Source organism: Cimex lectularius, unplaced genomic scaffold, assembly GCF_000648675.2.
Source record: "Cimex lectularius strain Harlan isolate CLEC.00 unplaced genomic scaffold, Clec_2.1 scaffold56, whole genome shotgun sequence".
In the NCBI taxonomy this organism is placed as follows: domain Eukaryota; kingdom Metazoa; phylum Arthropoda; class Insecta; order Hemiptera; family Cimicidae; genus Cimex; species Cimex lectularius.
The window spans coordinates 1,427,726-1,446,965 of NW_019394202.1; the positions used below are offsets into that span (position 1 = coordinate 1,427,726).

The 19,240-nt window shown below is 36.9% G+C and overlaps 1 protein-coding gene across 2 annotated transcripts in view; it reads right to left on the reverse strand.

Moving 5' to 3' along the window:
* LOC106666593 (TWiK family of potassium channels protein 7-like) overlaps positions 1-19,240 on the reverse strand; it is a 35,626-nt gene that overhangs the window by 4,583 nt on the left and 11,803 nt on the right. For both annotated transcript variants that reach the window (XM_024230141.1, XM_014393878.2), the window contains 2 exons: positions 1,154-1,265; positions 722-1,083 (listed from right to left, as the gene is read on the reverse strand). In XM_024230141.1, coding sequence (XP_024085909.1) covers positions 722-1,083; positions 1,154-1,260 — 469 coding nt within the window. In that variant the 5' untranslated portion in view covers positions 1,261-1,265. The remainder of the gene's footprint in view (positions 1-721; positions 1,084-1,153; positions 1,266-19,240) is intronic.

Genomic DNA, 19,240 nt, shown 5'->3' on the forward strand with positions numbered 1-19,240 from the left:
AAAGAATTAATTTGGCGTTAAAAAAGGGTTAATTTGAAATTTAAAAAATTGATGTTTAAAAAGGGTTAATTTGAAATAAAAAGTGGTTAAGTAGATGTTAGAAAGGGTTAATTTGATCTTGCTTAAAGGATTAAGCTGAAGTTTAAATAAAATTAATTTGAAGTCAAAAAAGGGTTAATTTGAAATAAAAAAGAGGTTAATTTGTTGTTAGAATGAGTTAATTTGGTCTTGCTAAAAAGGATTAAGCTGAATTTAAAAATAATTAATTTGAAGTTAAAAAAAGGGATCATATGAAATAAAAAAAGATTAATTTGATGTTAGAAAGGGTTAATTTGTTCTTGATGAAAAGGATTAAGATGAAGTTAAAAATAATTATTTTGAAATTAAAAATTAAAAACCAAATATTGAAGTAACAAAAAAATCTTAGCGGCGCAGGAGGACAGCCTACTAAACCCGTAAGGCTTGCCAGTTTTGAGAATTGATAGTCTTGCTCGCCGTTAGAACAAAATTACACTAACAGTCAAGAAACAAGCTGATCAATTAGTTGTTGATATTCAAAGCAATTAAATTAAAAATTATGGCACGCAGCATATTTTAGAAATAAAGCAAAAAATCTTTTGCTTTGAACGTTGTTTTGCAGTTTGTCTATGTGAAGTACAAACTGTAAAAACCGTAATTTTTCTTTCTATTTATAACATACCATTAAGGTCAAATTACTCACCAATTGTTGTTATTAGTGTCAAAGAGTATAAAAAAGCAGAAGGGAAATTCCAGTTGTATATTTTTTGACCGGTGTTCAACTGTTTGTGCTTTCTCACGAGCAAATTTTGGAACTTTAGAACCTCCTGTTCCGCCAGCCTCGTCCAGTTGTCCTTGTACAAAATGTTCAGATCTTCGGTGATGCTCCACAGCTTTTCTACCGTCTGCGATCTCAAATGGTCATGCTCTGACGACTTCTGTTCAGACGGCAAGTTCGTCCTTCCTTCGAGCGCCATAAAAGTGAGCGCTCCGATTAGGGTGTAACCAACCACTAGGAGACAAATCCCGAGACTTGAAAGTAGAGAAGAGACCGACTTACAGCAGCTGTAAAAAAATTTGAATAACAATTTAACAAACTAATTGTCTAAATGCTACCATTTTATAATAATCTTACTTGTTGTTACAATATTTTGAGTTTGCAGGTGGTTGGCCGTTTGGTGGGCAATATGCTGCGGTACTACCCACTGGAAACTGGTAGTTTCTTACTTCCCCACCCAGCATTGTATCTGAAACATAAAGTTAACAAGTAGTATTAGTTATAGACACTTGTGCTGCAATAGTTTAGGACAGTTAAATGGACTGGATTTGTCACTTTCCAGTATGAATCATGACCTGCACAAGGAAGACAGGGAGAAGTTTCACATCTCACAGTTAAACTGAACGTCACTTCGAAATCCTCCTTCAGTTTCCAATGTGATGAACGATTCAATAGGGATTGCCACATACGGTAAAGTTTTGAATTGGCGTTACTTTGACTTTGGTGAATAGGAAGAGAGTTCTGATTCAACGAGGAAAACTTCGGCTGCACGCTTCCTGACACACAAAGTCAAAACTTCCCAAAATGAACGAAATCCAGATTTGCTCTTTAGTTCTGACCTTGGACCTTCAGACCACCGACTAATCAGAGCAATAGCTCACTTTCGATCAAAATATTTTATGTAGTGAAAAAAGACTATAAAATATTCAAAAAGTGGAACGACAGGTGGAATAGAGGAGCTATATGATCAATTACACGCCCGGTACTGTGAGCTATATTTCTATCTTTAAAAATATAAAATAAATTTAATTTTAACGCTTGAAATAATCAAGCCTTTGTCGAAATAAAGCACCAAATACCGAATGGCATTGGCATAGAGAAAAGACAGTAGATTGGAGGAGAGGTGATATGATGAAGGATGATGGATATTTCCTGGGATTTGGTTTCGCTGAGTCTGATCCTTCTTTTCTTAAACGGTATTCTAAACAGAGGTGGTTCTGGAGGTTTCTGAAGGCTACTGCGTTTGGGTATGCTGAAAGGTTGTAGTATCATCTGCATATCGGAATGACTGCAGCGTGTATTGAAAAGAGGATTGGGCCAAGGATGCTGCCTTCCTGAACGCTGAAGATTTTGGTTATTTTATTATTATGTTTCAACAACGATAAAAAGGTTTGGGATAAAAGATGGGGTTTGGATGAAGGTCCAGAATTTTATGGAGTTTACGGTTTCGAGGACAAGTCGGATACGATGTAGGGAGATTGGGTAATGGTTCGAAGGTTTTTGGACTGGTGCGACTGGATCTTTTGGAGGAAGGTGAACCCCATAGTTCAAATTGATTAGTTGTATTAGTGACGTATAGATGAGGCCGTTTCGGTGAGAGTGTCGGATTTGGTTTTGTTGAGTCTGATCCTCTTTGTCTTTAACCATATTCTAAACAGAGATGGTTCTGGAGGTTTCTGGAGGATACTAGGCTTGGGTTTGCTGAAATAATGGCAGTAGCATCTGCATATCGGAATGACAGCAGTGTGTAATTTGCCTTACGGGCTCCATCTTTGGCTGTTGGGTGAGATTTGTTTCAACAACGATAAAAGGGTTTGAGATAAAAGATGTCTGACCGACCTACAGTTTCACGAACAGATAATACTTTGTAGAACAGGTGATACGGCGAATGGGGAAGGTTATTTTCTTGGATTATTTTGCGGTCTGACCCATTTCTTCAAGTGTTCTTTTAAACATAAGAGATGGTTCTGGAGGTTTCTGAAGGCTACTGGGCCTGAGATGGCTGAAAGGATCATCTGCATATGTCGGTAATACTGTATCGAAATGCCTTCAGTGTGTATTGAAAAGAGCATGGAATTTAGTATGATGCGTTGCGGAACACTCTTGGATGACTGGTGGGGGCAAAAAACTACAACCGCTGAGTAACTGTAAAGGGGATTACTATTAGCTATCTTACCTCATTGCTAATAGACGACCTCCCAAGCTAACCAAAATGTGATTTGATATACAGGGTACACAGATGACATAATTAGAGGCAAATACAACCAGAATCTGATCGAACAGAAAAATAGCCTTATAATGCTGACATGGCCAGAAAAAAGTGTCTAAATATAAAGAAACCTAAGGAAACAATTGTGCCATTCACCAGAAAAAAAGAACCTAAATTTTACAGCTCTAACCCTGAGAAAAAATCAAGAAATCAGGCATTCCAAATGTTGCCTCAGGGCAACACCAAAGTTCTTAATCTAAAATCTCAATCTTGGAATCTTCCATCTCCAACATGGATCTTACCCCATAACTGCATCTTGTATCGATTGTTATACTAGCCAAACATAAAATTTTTTTTAACCCTTTTGTGTTGAACGTTGCTTTAGACCAACGCCAACATTAGCGATTTTCTTTAAGGTTGACTGGAAATCCCGCGAGGTTTGGGCGGGAGCAGTGCTGTTCCTGCTCAGTTTCAACCCGTGTATTAGCAACACTGATTTATTTGGCGGCAATCTAAACTCTCAGTCAGTAAACTCACGGCATTTCCCGTTAACCTTTTAACAAAATTGCTAATGGTATAGCAGATATTAGGCAATAAAGGGTTAATATGGAATGGAACCTTAAGAGAAACTGACGGGCGCCATGGATATGCCAAACTGGTAGAACTTGGGGGCTAAATCTTTGACCTTCTGGCATTACATTAGTCAGACCCATGCAAATTAAGGTGGTCTGAAATCAAACCAAAATGACAGGGAAAAACAATGATGTCTACTATCTGGTGGCATTGTTGAACGGCAGAGTGATGTCTGAAGGATGTGACAGGTGTCGCAGGAGAGGTATTTCAATGATTTTACCAAGTAATGGAGCAATATGTAGGGTGAGGCTGAGGTTTTTGAGGTTTAATGATGGATAATTTCCATTTGATTGGGAAGTAGTTCTAAGGAAAAATAAGCTAGTACCTGTTGTGTCTTCGAGGTTGTGGATGGAGGTTGAGAGTGATATCTGGAGAATGAAAGTAATTTATTAGCGCGTAGATTCCCAACTTGGGGTACGAGTGCTATGGGTGGACCCTTACCCTTATGGATTATTCTTGTCTCAGAGGGATATCTGGAGTGGGAAATTAATTTATTAGCGTGAATGGGGAACTTAACTTGTTTACCTTGTCCCGGGGAATATAAAATACTGTGAGACTATAAATGTGACCAGGCTTGTCTCTTGGGAGGTTAATCCAATACCACGGTACTACACGTGCGCTTCCGTTTTTTTCCGATGTATCAGAGGGTGTGAAAATCGCACGTTTCATCTTGTTCTTATACTAATTTTTGACAATGTGAGATTAGTAAGTTAAGAAAAGAGGCTATGGAGATGCCTTTCTTGGTTGAGGACAAATCTATGCAATTTATCTAAACGTCGAATACGAATCCAGCTTTGATGAGTTGATAAACTATTTGTTCATGCCGTTTCAACACAATTTTAAATTTATTATCAGAGGAATGTTGGGCGAAACCAATCGAATTGATTTATTATTAAAAAATTAATTGTATCGTGTCGGTTTAAACGTACTAAACATTCGATCAGATCGGGGGCTTTGTTGTTAGAGTAAATTAACTTTACTAATGCAACCTTCTCTACATTTAAATCCTCCGGCATCGACGAGCTCCAATTTTTCTCTATTTTAAAATTTCTCTGGAGTTGATTTGACATCGAAAAAATAAAACTACAAACGGTTCCAGCTTCTAAATTGGCAAAATGTGCCACAAAAGGGGTAATTATCCAAAGCAAAATACTTGACGAACAACTCAGTCGATTTTGTTCAAAGAACACAAGAGGGCTAAACTATGTGGTATTTTATGACCTTAAAAATTTGAATTCCAGGTAAGACTTACGATGCTAATAATAACATGAAAATTATAACTATGACATTATAACTCACGCAGCGCGAGTTCAGATAGGAAAACTTCCAAAAGTCTATTTAAACGTAGCAACTTATGTTCAAAAAACAGATTATGTTCATTTGGGGGCGTTTGAACGGTCACTGTAAGGTGAAGGTCTCGAGTTCGAATCCTGCGGCCCTGCATTCGAATCCGACAAACTTACAAATGGACTCTTTTCAAAAACACCGGCACCACGAGGGTCCATAAAAAACAAACAAAAAAAACATTTGCGTTGGAGAGTGGTGTCGGACTAAGGGGTTGTGATGAGGGACCAGGATTGTATAGAGCTTGTATCGACTTTTTGCTGTTTCGAGAACATATGGGATTTGAAGGTCTGCGAAGACATATCGGATACGAATTAGGGAGTTTGGGTGATGGTTCGAAGGATTTTGGACTGGCGTGACTGGATTTTTTTGATGAAAGTGAACCCCATAATTCAATATCGTATTGGTTGGTAGTATTAGTGACATTAGATGAGGCCGTTTTGCAGTGAGAGTGTGGGATTTTGTTTTGTTGAGTCTCATCCTCGTTTTTTTAAACCGTATTCTAAACGGAGATGGTTCTGGAGGTTTCTGAAGGCTACTGGGTCTGGGTTTGCTGAAAGGATGGCAGTATCGCCTGCGTATCAGAATGACTGCAGTGTGTATTGAAAAGAGGATTGGGCAAGGGATGCTGCCTTCCGGAACGTTGGCTTCGGCCGATGAGGGAGATGCTGTCTACATAAAGATTTTTGTTTGTTTTATTATTATGTTTCAACAGCATTAGAAATATTTGGGATAAAAGAGGGGGGTTGGGAAGAAGGTCCAGAGTTTTATGGAGTTACAGTTTCGTGGACAAATGGGATTTGATGGTTTGTGTGGACGTGTTTGATACAAAGCAAGGCAATGGTTCGAAGAATTGGAGTCTGCAGTGACTGAATTTTCTGAAGATTGGAACACTTTGTTAAACCCCATAATTCAATTTCCTCAAAATTGGTAGTAGTTCTGTTGTCTCATTTTGTAGTGAGAGTTTCGATATGTTATCATGTAGTCTTTAAGCCGAGTGTGGGGTTCCAAATAAGTGTTTTTTCGATTGGTTCTGGGAGAGGAACAGACTGTAAATTGGACTAGTGGTGAAGGTTATTTTCTGAAATTTGGTTTCGTTGAGTCTCTCAGTCTACATTTCTCGAATCATTCTTCCAGTAGAAATGGTACTTGGAGTAAAGACCGAGGATGATGCCCTGCGGCAAATCCGCCTCGGCTTAGTGGATAGGGTGTTGGTATTCACATAAAGTTATTTTTGTTTCGTTGTTTACCAGAGGGTTAGTGTGAGGGTCCTGTGTTTTAGGATATACTGACGTCTCACAGTTTCAGGGATATATGGGATTTGATAGTATGGTCATCGTCGATACTGAGTAGGGCAATGGTTCGAAGAATTTTGAACTGGAATGATTAGGTTCTTGGGAGGTTTGGTTAGTGAACCCTACAGTTCAATTTCGGCCAAATTGGTTGTATGTCTTTTGTCAATTTAAATCCCAAATGGGGCGTCGGTGGTTGCAACAGTTAACACGGCGCTCATCAGTGTAATGCCAAGGTCGGTTTCGAACCCGACGTTCGAATGGGCTTTTTTCAAAAACCGCCACGACGAGGGTTGATATGAGTATCGTCAGCACATGTGAGAAGGTTTTATGGAGGTTGAACATGGTTGAACTCCACAGTTTTATTTCGTTCAAATTGGTTGTATTTTTGGTGTTTCATTTGTAGTGTAGAGTTTGTTTTGTAGTGAGAGTTTCGATCTGCTGTGGTGTAGTCTTTTAGTCGAGTGTAGGGGTTGCAAAGTATCAGGATTGATCGGAATGTCTGAAGTGTATACTGAATACATAACTGGCCCCAAAATGCAACCTTGCGAAACCCATCAAAGAAATAGTCAATGGAAGGATGCTCTTGAGTTTCCAGAACACCCCGGGTCGGATAATCGATCAAAGGCTTGCTTCAACTCTAAGAAAGCACTAGAACAGCATTCCTTCAGCTCAAGAAAGGTGTCTACCGAACTTTGGCACTGATCCAATAACTACCAAAGTACAAATAATTGTTTAGCATTTGTTCAAGATCGGTCCTAGATGATCAATGGTCATTGTGTGGCTGGCAACGGTTAGTAAAAATAGAAAAGGCCTTGATGATCCAACTGCTGACACTTCACAGTTTACATACAACGTTTGACAGTCGACTCTCTAGAGCTAAATCTTTATTTATAGTTTTTTTTTACACCTATGATGATGCTACGTTTCAAAAGGCAGATTTCAATTTTCGATTCAATTAGTCATGGCAGCTGATATTACATGTAACATGTCCGTTCCGTATTATATTTTGTAATGTCAACAAGGCTGACCCTTTTTCATAAAGCCGTCGGTCCTGAATATCAAATATGTTTTCTTTTCTGGGATAAAATAACCGATGTATGAACAATGTAGTCAATTGCAAATTTTATGAAAATGACAAGTTTTCAATTGCAAATCGGAATTTATGCCCAGTTCATTGTCACGTTGGGAACGTGTTCCAAACGGTCAGCGATGATTTTGACCAGATGCGACAGAGCGTTAGGACAAATGTTACTAACAAATGATGCAAATGCCACCATTGTCTCTAGGCTAACACCCTCAATGCATCCCCTAGGAATAACAATCGCTAATAACAACTGGCAAAATGGTACAACCTTATCAAATTTACAGTTTGAAAGTTTTACAATTTATCAAGACAGGTTGCAATTGCTATTAAGAAAAGCGATTAGGGAAAATTTAATATTTAATTGATATTAATGGAACATCGTTTTGTGGCTTTAACGTTAGAGTAAACTTCAAACTTTAGAGTTTACTCGGTCGTCCCACAAACTCACCGTTTAAGGAAAGGGCTTCTCAAAATGGCAACAACCAAAATATCTATTATTAAATTTTCAAGATCTATGAATACACGTAACACTCCCGTAGTGGTTTGATTTTTCCATTGAAATCATCCGTCATAAAACTTCATTCCAATTTGATCGCACCACCCTAATTACCCATTCTATTTGATATATTGGAAAACAAATTTAAACATTTTATTTTCAATTGAATATACTGCTGGAATGATAAAGAGGGCTTAATTATGCTGGCTTGTCACATTGAAAGGAAAGTTGAGAGTATGAATATGTTCGTTACTCCATACACGAGTCATTTGATGGATATAAATAACTCTTATATTTCTGATTAAACGGTTCATTTGATTTTTTAATCCCACCTAATTATAATGGGGTGTTTTTCAAAAGAAGGCCGGTCACAAATTATTTATTTCAATATCTAAGATTGCCGTCAAATACAATTTTGACGTAGTGACATAGTAAAGTAGATTCAAAAATTTTTTATTATGAAGAAAGTTGATATTTGATTTTTGCAGCCCAAAAACCCCTTATTACAATTTTTGGGGAAAAAATATTTGTTTCACAAATTTTTTACGTCAATTTTATTTTTTTAAATCACTATCAACTGACACACGAAATTTTACATGGATTTAGGACTGTATAAACTACACGTAACAGCAAAAATTTATCATCCGTAAATAAATTAGAACCAGAAAAAAAGCTTCTTGATTTTCTATCGCATTTTCGCCTTTTTTGGGTAGAAATTTAGAAAATTTAGAACCTAAGTAAAAACACCCCACTTTTCAACGGATGAAATAACGATGAATTTGGACAAAATCCAGAAGAGTTATGATTTTATTAAGTGGACACTGGTCGAACCAAGGTCTAAAACTATCCATTTTTATATTGCTTTAAAGGGGATTTAAATGCTTTAAAAGAAACTTAAAACGAATCCTACACATTGAAATCATTATACATTTAGCTTATATACATATAGTTATAGTAACTATACGTATAGTTTATATACATGTAGTTATAGTTACTATGCATATAGTTTATATAAATATAGTTATAGCAACTATATTTATAACTATATGCATATGGTTACCGTAACTATACGTATAGTTTATATACATGTAATTATAGTTACTATACATATAGTTATAGTTACTATACATATAGTTTCAGTACTTATACATATAGTTTATATACATGTAGTTATAGTTACTATGCATATAGTTTATATAAATATAGTTATAGCAACTATATTTATAACTATATGCATATGGTTACAGTAACTATACGTATAGTTTATATACATGTAATTATAGTTACTATACATATAGTTATAGTTAGATAGATAGATATAATAATTCAGGATATTGTATACTGCGCCCTTTAAGAGCTATTGTATCCCCTGTGCTCTGCCTAAAGCACATCGGTGAGTCCTATTTCATCAAGAAACTTGATTAATAGGCCCGGTTTCAGTGGTTGTAGTTCTTCTATGGTCACATTGTATAGTTATAGTTACTATACACATAGTTTCAGTACTTATACATATAGTTTATATACATGTAGTTATAGTTACTATGCTATAGTTTATATAAATATAGTTATAGCAACTATACATATAGTTTATATGCATATGGTTACAGTAACTATACATACCGTTTATATACATGTAATTATAGTTACTATGCATACAGTTTATATACATATAGTTATAGTAACGATACATATAGCTTATATGGAACACTGGACATCTGAGAAAAAATGTCCCAACTCCCCAGATTGAATCCTAGAACAAAACTACTCATTTTTGTATGCTATAAAAATTGGAATTCAAATTCTTTGAAGGGTGCTTAAAACGAATCCAGATTATTTTTCTACTAAAACATTTTTTTGGCAAACGTTATTGGAAGCGTTTAACTGCGGATTCAAGCTACCCATTGAAGTACATATTTTATGAAGCCGGGTGACAATGAAATTTCGTTAGAATATTTTTTTATCTAAAAACTAAGTCGATATTTGTTTTTGCGTCTCGAACCCCCCCCTCCTCCGAACATTTTTGAGAAAGTCAAAAAAATGTTTTTTCCATAAAAATCTTCGGCTTCCAACTGCCCTCGATTGTTTTCGAATATCACAAAAATAATTATAACTTCGAAACAACTCTACGGATTTACAGAAAACACATGGATATAAAATTCTATAAACAACATGTAACAACCTAAATTTGGCATCTATATATGAATTCGAACTGTAGAAAAGAAAACTTTTGAGGCTTTGTAGATTTTTTCTTAATTTTCTCACTTATAATATCTCTAACAACTAAACATTTTTGATCTAGTCTGAAAGTTTTAGCTTTCCAACAGTTGTAATAACTTCATTATATTTAGTGGTCTATTGACCAAATTACTTCTTTCAATCAATTAATCTTTTTATGTAAGGTTTTGGTGGAAATGAAAAGGTTAATTAATTGAAAGTTGTAATACGTTGGATTTGGATAAAGTCCAGAGGAGTTATGAATTTTTAAGTGGAATATTGGACGTCTGAGAAAAAAAAAAAAAAAAAAAAGTTTCTGGCCGTTTGGGCAATGTTCTGACTGTATTTAAACTCAAAAAAAAAAAAAAAAAAAAAAAAAAAAAAAAAAAAAAAAAAAAAAAAAAAAAAAAAAAAAAAAAAAAAAGCCCCCGGTCGAATCCAGGACCAAAAATATCCATTTTTACCTCCCGTCATTTTATCAGAATGATGTGTTGCAATTTGAATTATAAAAGTTTTTATATACAATAGATGTTTTATATTTATTTATATTACGGCGCGTGTATTTATAAATAATTCTTGTTGTTTGTTTTTTATTTATTTATCTCCTGTGTGATAATCTGCAGATTCATTGCTTCCGAAAGCTCGTTCGTAGTGGTCGTATTAAAAAAAAAGATGACATGTTTTTTTTTTATTCGGAAAGATGTGCAAGAAGCGCGTTATTTTTCGCATCGGTAAACACACTCTGTAAACATTATTAACCCACGGAACCGTTGTAGGAATTGATCAGAGACCGCTCGACATCTCTTATTATTCCAATTTCCTCTCATCGGTAACGGTGGAATGAAAAACCCCCTTCGAACCGTATTCAATTTGCTGGCCCAGAAGGAAAGTTGGCATTAGATGAAAACGCATTAGCTCCTCTGTTGGTTCAACAGTTATTTTTTATTGACTCGGCCTCCTGGATCCGTCCGTCTTTTGAATAAGAGATGCCCCATCCGGCCGTGATTTGTACGAATTCGCTCAGACTTGGTGATTTCGGGTTGATCGACACTCCTTGGAATTGCTTCCTATTATCGATTTCCTGTCCTTCTCTCGGAAACTTGGTAAGAAAGGGTTTAATGTCGTTTTCTACAGGTTGACGTGGGAACGACAGCCGGCCGTTATTAACAACCTCTCGCAGGCGGGGGCGATTCACCTCAAATTCTGCAGGCCAACTTCCAAAAATTGACAGTGCGTTATTATAATAAGAAGAAAAACATCTACGACGATATTAAAAAACAAAGAACAATGCTGAGAGATACAGAAAGATAGATAGATAGATAGATAAATAGAGAGATTGAAGAGTCAGAAATCCGTCAGGGCGAAACGAGTCAGTAATCAGTCAAGGCGAGAGGGAGTTAGAGTAAGAGTGAGAGTGCGAGAGAGAGAGAGTGTGTGTGTGTGTGAGTGAAGAGTCAATAATCAGACATAACGAGAGGTAGTTTGAGTGAGAGAGAGTGAGTGAGAGAAGAGTCAATGATCAGTCATGAAGAGAGGGAGTTAGAGTGAGAGTGAGTGAGAGAAAGGGAGAGTTAGAGTGAGAGTGAGTGACTGATTGAGTGAAGTGTCTGTAATCAGAAATGGCGTGAGGGAGTTGGAGTTAGAGTGAGAGTGAGAGTGAGAGAGAGTGAACAGTCAGGAATCAGACATGGCGAATGGGAGTTAGTGTCAGAGTGAGAGGGCGAGAGAGAGTGAGTGAGAGAAGAGTCAATGATCAGCAATGAAGAGAGGGAGTTAGAGTGAGAGTGAGTGAAAGAAAGGGAGAGTGAGAGTGAGAGTGAGAGTGAGTGAGAGAAAGGGAGAGTGTGAGAGAGAGTGAGTGAAAGAAGTGTCAATGATCAGTCATGAAGAGAGGGAGTTAGAGTGAGAGTNGAGAGAGAGAGAGAGAGAGAGAGAGAGAGAGTGAAGAGTCATTAATTACTCTTGGCGGGGGGAAGATTGAGAGTGAGAGAAAGAAACTAATGCAGTAATTGTAAAATTTGGACTAGTTTCTTATTTGGCTTTTGTCTTCTTTCTAATGGAGATTTCTGTTTTTGTGAAATGTGTTGAGAGTTGGTTTTCGCCAATTCTATCAAGACTGATCGTATATAGTGATATAGTGATGATGAACATCAATCACTTGACTACGAACTCAGGCTGTGCACGAATTTCAAAGGAGTTTGATCATAATTGATACCGTGTGTATTTTATATTACACGTGTTCTTTTCGAATGACGCAATCTTCTTGTCTTGTTTTATTTATCATAATTTTATGTGTATGTTACGTTGTTCACTGTTTGTAAGATTTCTTCAACTAAAAAAAAAAACATCAAAATTTTAAATTAATATGAACGTATTAATGTCAACATTGAGTTTCAAGTTCTCGAAAAGTAAATATCTAGGATAAATTGGTTTCATAAGTATCCTAAAACCGAGTTTCTTGAAGGAGGTTAATTAGCTGGGAAAATGCGGCCTTGTGAGGACGGGTGGGTTTAAAGAGGGAAAATGAATATTTAGCTAGAGGAACAGTGTGATGTATTTTCGCGAGATAACTTCCACGATGTGGGCAATTAAGTCCCGTTTTATCCCCACTCAACTTAGTTTGCTTCCACATTCAAAGGATGGAAACGAGTACGACGCAAACACCGGGAACATAATTGGAAAATGAGCCGAACGACCGTGTAGGTGGGAACCTTTCTACGCGATTTATAAAACAAATGTTTAGATTTTCTTGATGAATTTAGGTATAAAAGTTAAAATAATGTTTTTGAGAAGAAACTGACGTTCATTCAACGTCCTGAACATCTTCCATTCAAGTCATCCTCAAATCTTCTTGGGCTTAACATCCAACAACAACTGTTATCGGTAATGGTTGAGAACAGCCTTGTTATCAGGGACACACAATGATTTCAAATCGCCAATTTTTGTCAATGTTTTCCTTCCGACATCCAATTAAGTCGACTTTGCGCTGGAAACAAGTATAACAGGCGGAACGAGGGATTGTTAGTTATGGTCCAATTGTTGGCTAAACTTTACGACTCAGGACTCATAAATATCAGTACAACACGGTTTACACATAAATTATCTAACGATTTAACTTTGACTATTTATTGTATTATTTATCAATAATATATTAAGCCTTGTAGGATGGGATCCTCTTATCGTTGGAATATAAAAGAATATACTATAGCTACACAAACGAACCATTTTTAATTGCAAATTAATTCTTTTTCTAATGCATTATAAAAACTTAAATGGCATGAAGTAAAATTAATTAAGCATGAAGAGTAAAATTCCTGTACAAAAAGTGTAGGATGTCGCAAGAGTTTGCAGGGGGCCGGGAGGAGGCTAAGGTTCGTTATGTTGGGCTTGTATCAGAAGTCTAGGATCCATAGGAGCTATAGAATTTGCAAGGGTGGGGAGAGTACAGGAGGGGTACGGTTCGTTTTGTTGGGCTTGTACCAGGAGTTTAGGATCCACAGGAGGTATAGAATTTGCAAGGGCTGGGAGAGTACAGGAGGGGATACGGTTCACTTCCCCGGAGTACTCGATATTCCTCGGGGCGTGGCCGAACCTTTCAATTCTCGCCAATAACTAACTTTTTCTCCCCAGACATCACACATGGAGTACTCTGGTGTCAGCCATATTCCTCGTGGCTGGTTTAAACAACCCCTCCATTCACACAAATAAATTTCATACTTTCCAATAAATTAGCACAAACGCAACACTAGTAGAAACATAATAGTCTGGTCAGATTCACTCCCCCAGAGTACTCGATAATCCTCGGAGCAGGGTCGAACCTACTCCATTATATTTTTTTAACGAAGATTAACAAAAGCAGACGTCATCAACCCCTGAGTGCTGGTGTTTTTGAAAAAAATTGTAAGTGTGTCGGGTTCGAATGCAGGGAACTGCAGCGTTTACAATTAATTGTAAGCGCAGAATTATATTTGGTGATTTGGCACGGCTTGGGGTAATTCGAGACGATGGTACCTCTCTGAACCTATTCCACACAGACGCCCTCAGCGCGGTTACTACTGCCGTCGACCCTCTAGTAGGCATAGCCTAGTCCCGTAGGCAGAGAAAGGATCCTCAATGTGTACCACCTAACTCCAGGGTGCAAGTCCTTGGCTCCATACAGAGGGCGCGTAGGAATGCCACCCGATAAGAGAATTGTGCCTGAGCCCGATAGATATTATCTGGGTCCCTTGTTCCGATTCTAGAAGGAAACAGTAATTTATTGTAAAGTATAAAAGCTGGAATTACCGGTGGACTGCGAAAATTGATATGCCCAACTCTACACATGCGCAGATTTGAGCTTATAGGTAGAAATAAAAAAATCCATTTTAAGTAACTAAAAATGGGGAGATGACCAAAATACAATTCTAGAGAGCACTTATCCGTTTCTGTCTAGATTACGGATCTGTAGTACATGACTAGGCGTCACCCCATCCAGCACAGAGCTAGTAGAATGAGTATAGGAACATTCAAATCCAGTATACTAATCAGTATAATCGATAATCGATACAAATGAATAATCAGTATACTCGCAGAAGGTGTATGTTTGAGAATTTCGCAAAATCGGCACTTTACTGTTGTTCAAGCGATTCATCAGGTCCAGGAAGTTCGAAGTGCCCAAGTTTCTGAACGCAGTGCTCGAAGAAGATAAAAACAGTAGAGACTGATGGCTTTTCGCCCCGTAAGAGGACCAAAATTGACCAGAACACACAAAGTTGAAGATTGGTCTGCTGTACTTTTTACAGATGAGTCAACATTTGCTCTACGATCTCCAGATGGGCGTGAAAGAGTGTGGAGAAGGCGAAATGAAAGGTACGAAGTTTGTAATTTTTACCAAAGCCAACCTTTTCAACGTAGATCATTGATGGTCTGGGCGGGTTGTAGTTCGTGGAGGATCTTTGACGGCCACTCGCTATGTGGATGAAATTTTGGAACATCAATCGATGAAATCAGCGACAATCCTCTTCTATTGCACGATAACGCCTGTCCACATGTCGCTCGCATAGTACAAACGTACTTCCAACAGCATAACATCAGGGTCTTAGCCTGGCAAGTCCGTTCACCGGACTTAAACCCCCATCGAATATTTATGGGATAACCTCAAAAGACGAATACGAGCATGTCCATCACTTCCAGATACACTCCACGATCTTGTAAGGTCTCTTCTTAACCTAACCTCCAGCAAAGTGACATTTCCAGACTGGTAGAAAGTACGTTGAGGCGTCTTCAAGATGTAATTAAGGCAGAGGAGGAAATAAGCGATATTGACATGTTAATTAAAAATCTAAAAGAAAATTAAAACAAATTTTACCTGTCCGTAATTTTTATTATTATTATTTCATTTCCTTAGCAATTTACATTTTTTTTGTTTACTTTTTAGACAAAAACTCAATGATTAAACGTTAAAAAACGTGAAACTTTGATTAATATATAAATATCAAGTTATATTACAAGTGGGTGGAATTTTTTGCCTGTCAGTGTATTATGGTTGAAAAAATTTCTTAACCAAACTGAAATATATGTAGCTTTTTCCGTCAAATTAACCCTTTTAAATGTTAAATTAACCTTTTTCGCATCAAATTTACTCTTTATTTGCAATTAATCTTTTTTCCCATTCAGATTGACCTTTTTTTAAAAAACAAGTTTGGCCGGTTTTAACAGCCATATCAACGGGGCTGAAAGTTTAATTCACAGAGATTTGGCCCTTTAAGTGGTTTTCTTCAGGTAGAATCATTTCGGCTCTTCGTAATAATCGAGTTTTTTAAAAATTTCCTTTTATGCATACAGCCCGAGGAAAATAAGGATGGCGTTGTAAGCTTTTACGCTTTTTTCGACATTTCACTGCCCTCTCTCATAAAATATCTCGTAAAAGTCTTGTAAAACAAACAGCGTAATACTTCACTTATTCAGAAGTCGAACCAAAACAGGATTTTTTCCCATGTCATTTAAAAAAATATGTAAGTATGCCTACATAAAATATAAAGGGTGAGCTATCATTTATTCGATAAGGTATTAGGTGTTTTAAAGCCTTTTGTTATATTTCCTTTTACGATTTTTAAACAAAACGTTTCATTTACTCCTTTACCTCCCTCCAATCCGGGGGGGGGGCGAACTCGGAATCGAAGGGAGAATAGGTTTGGATCGGGGCCAGTGAATTCACCCCGAATCAATTCGATGTCTAGATAAATACGTTTAACACGGAGGAACAAATGGTGAGAAATAAATGGATCTCGAGATTATCATCAATGATTGAACTGCTCATTACGAGAATGACAAGTGTGGCTGTAAGTGCGGTGCGCCAACAGGCTCCACTTAATTGCTATGATTAACTAACATTTCCGGGCGATTTTCGATTGCTGATATTTCACATATTCATTAAGCTTTAACATATTGTGAAATTTGCATTGATAAGATGTTTTATATTAAGAATCAGGGAAAAAGTCGATTCGAAAGAAAGCAACCAGTTTTTTTCGTCAACCTATCAAGGCTTATCCAGATTTATCGTGTTGAAATATTTACATTGATTAACAATTTAATAATTTACAAGACGGAATATCTGATATAGAAAGGTTTGATCTTGTTCAATGCATCTATGCTATCTAACTGAGGGTCGATGTGGTATACAACGCTACTCAATATCCACCCTTTCCTCCTCTTATTCTACAAATTAGCGCTAATAAATATATTCAATATCAGAACATCCTATAAAGTCAGAAGTGACCTTTCTATAATTTCCATGCTACAAAGTAGAAGAAGAATTCTGGTGATGTGGTGTCACGATAGCTCAGCTTAGAGCCTGAGGTCGTGGGTTCGAGCCCCACTAATGACACTAATATTTTCATCTCAACCACACTTTACATAAAATTACATCTCAATTTAAATAATTATATTGGTTAAATAGGACAAATTAAAAATATGGAATAATATGAACAACAAACTCATCAAAGTTCACAAACCTCTTTCAAGCTGAAACACATAGCATAGTCGATTGTGCCTTATAAACAGCAACACACTGGCCAGAGGAGCATGTGCTAAGCGAAATATAGGACCTGAACTTGGGATTACAAAAGCAGAATCCGTCATCACAGAATGGATTCAAAAAAGGCAAAAGGAGAAGTGTATAAACTCTCCAGGCACAGTAATCTTATTCTTGAACAACCGTCACCGTGACTGGCAAACTCACTGCTACAGTTAGAGAGGGCTAAGAATAACTGACGAACACTATCTGGTAGGAAAGCGACCGCGTAGGTGTGTTTTATGCAATAATAAAATAACGGTCGAGTAGATTTTCAATTGTAGAAAGCTTGACGTTTAAGTCTATATTTTGCTATTTCTTCAGACCTGTGCAGTGTCTTGGGTCATGGCGGCGGGCACAGATGTTTCGGTACCACAGGCCTTCAGTGATTTGTAATATAAACTGCTCAAAAATGAATAGGGTTATTGCGAATGTTTTAGTATTTACATTCCCTAGCAGTTTTATCGCATTTAAATTTATTAAAAAATACTATATTATTAATGATGGATAATTTAATTAAGGGATTTTGAAAAAATAACTAAATAAAAAATTCATAATTTTGTTTATAGGACACAATAATTTTTTAACAATTCATACTGTGTATCATGTCCTCTGTTGCCTAAAACCTCTGTACGCCCGTTAAGCCAGAAACACACTTACCCGATGCTACCCGACGCAAATCCAAACTCCGATTTTCCATAAGGTTGCATTACCCCCCGTGCACATTTACCCGATGCTATGCCACGCTAACCTACCCGACGCTCTGCGATCCCCACTGTCCAGATTTTCGTCGGGTCGCATCGAGTACAGTCGAAGACAAAAGAACCGGACACTCATATTTTTATTCAAACGACATGTATTATTGTCGTTATATTAATTACAACATACTTATTTTAATATAAACCAAATTAACTGTGATTAAAAATTAATTAGGTTTTATTTAAAAAATTAATTTTAATGGTTTGGTAGAAAATTAATCAAAACACCGGAATACGATTTTTTGATATAATGAATTTAACTAACAATTTATTGGCGTAATATACTAAAATTGGAAGAATTTATTACACGGTTTTGCTCATAAAATTTAATTAACAATTTATTTCATAGTTTTGCTCGTAAAATTACACCATTTTGTAATGTCGGGTAGCATCTGAACAGGACACTCATATTTTTTGTAGTTTATTTCAAACTAAGTGCATGTAATTTTAAATATAAGGTTATATTTATTACAATATAAATAAGGTTATATTTATTACAACATGTTATTTTAATGTAAACCAAATTAAACGAGATAAAAAATGCATAAGTTTTTATAAACATTGTTTAATTATGATGGTTAGGAGTAACTTTATTTAAAACAATTAAGTTTAACAAACAATTTATTTGTTGGTTGTGCTCATAAAATTTAACTAACAATTTATTACAAGGTTTTGCTCAAAATAGTGCATTAAGAACAAAAGATGTGTTGCGATTGTGATAGTGATTATTGTGATAAACGCTGTGGACTGTACGCGACGTGTGCTTGCGTCGGATAGATGTGCACACCCCACCAAAACGTGGCAAGGCGTCGGGTAGCATCGGGTAAGTGTGTTCCTGGCTTTAGGCATACTGTTAATAAGGTTGTCACTAATTTCATAAGGAATTTCACTCCATAGATATTGCAACGCTGTACTCAGTTGTCGCAGGTCAACTGGCTACGGATGGAGAACGGTAAGCCTTCTCAGCAACGCATCCCGCATGGCTCAATGGGATTGACGTCTGGAGACAATGGGAGGAAGGGACAGATGGGAAATTTCCAGGTTTTCTACACATTGATGAACAACTCTACATCTAAGAAATCTGTCATTGTCATTCAGAAATCGAAAATCCCTGCCAATGGAATGTATTCCAATGTATTGGAAAATGCCCTGGTTTGAGGAATGTATTCCTCGAAAATTTCTCAGAGATAACGACTGCGGTGAGGTTGCCTTCAACAATATGGTGTCAAGTGCGTCCTCCAGTGTAAACACCAGCCCAGACCATTATACTGCCTCCGCCAAACTGTACTGATAGGAAAACGAGCTGGGTCATCGTTCTCATACCCAGTTCTCTCTAGACTCTTCGGCGCCTGCTATCACT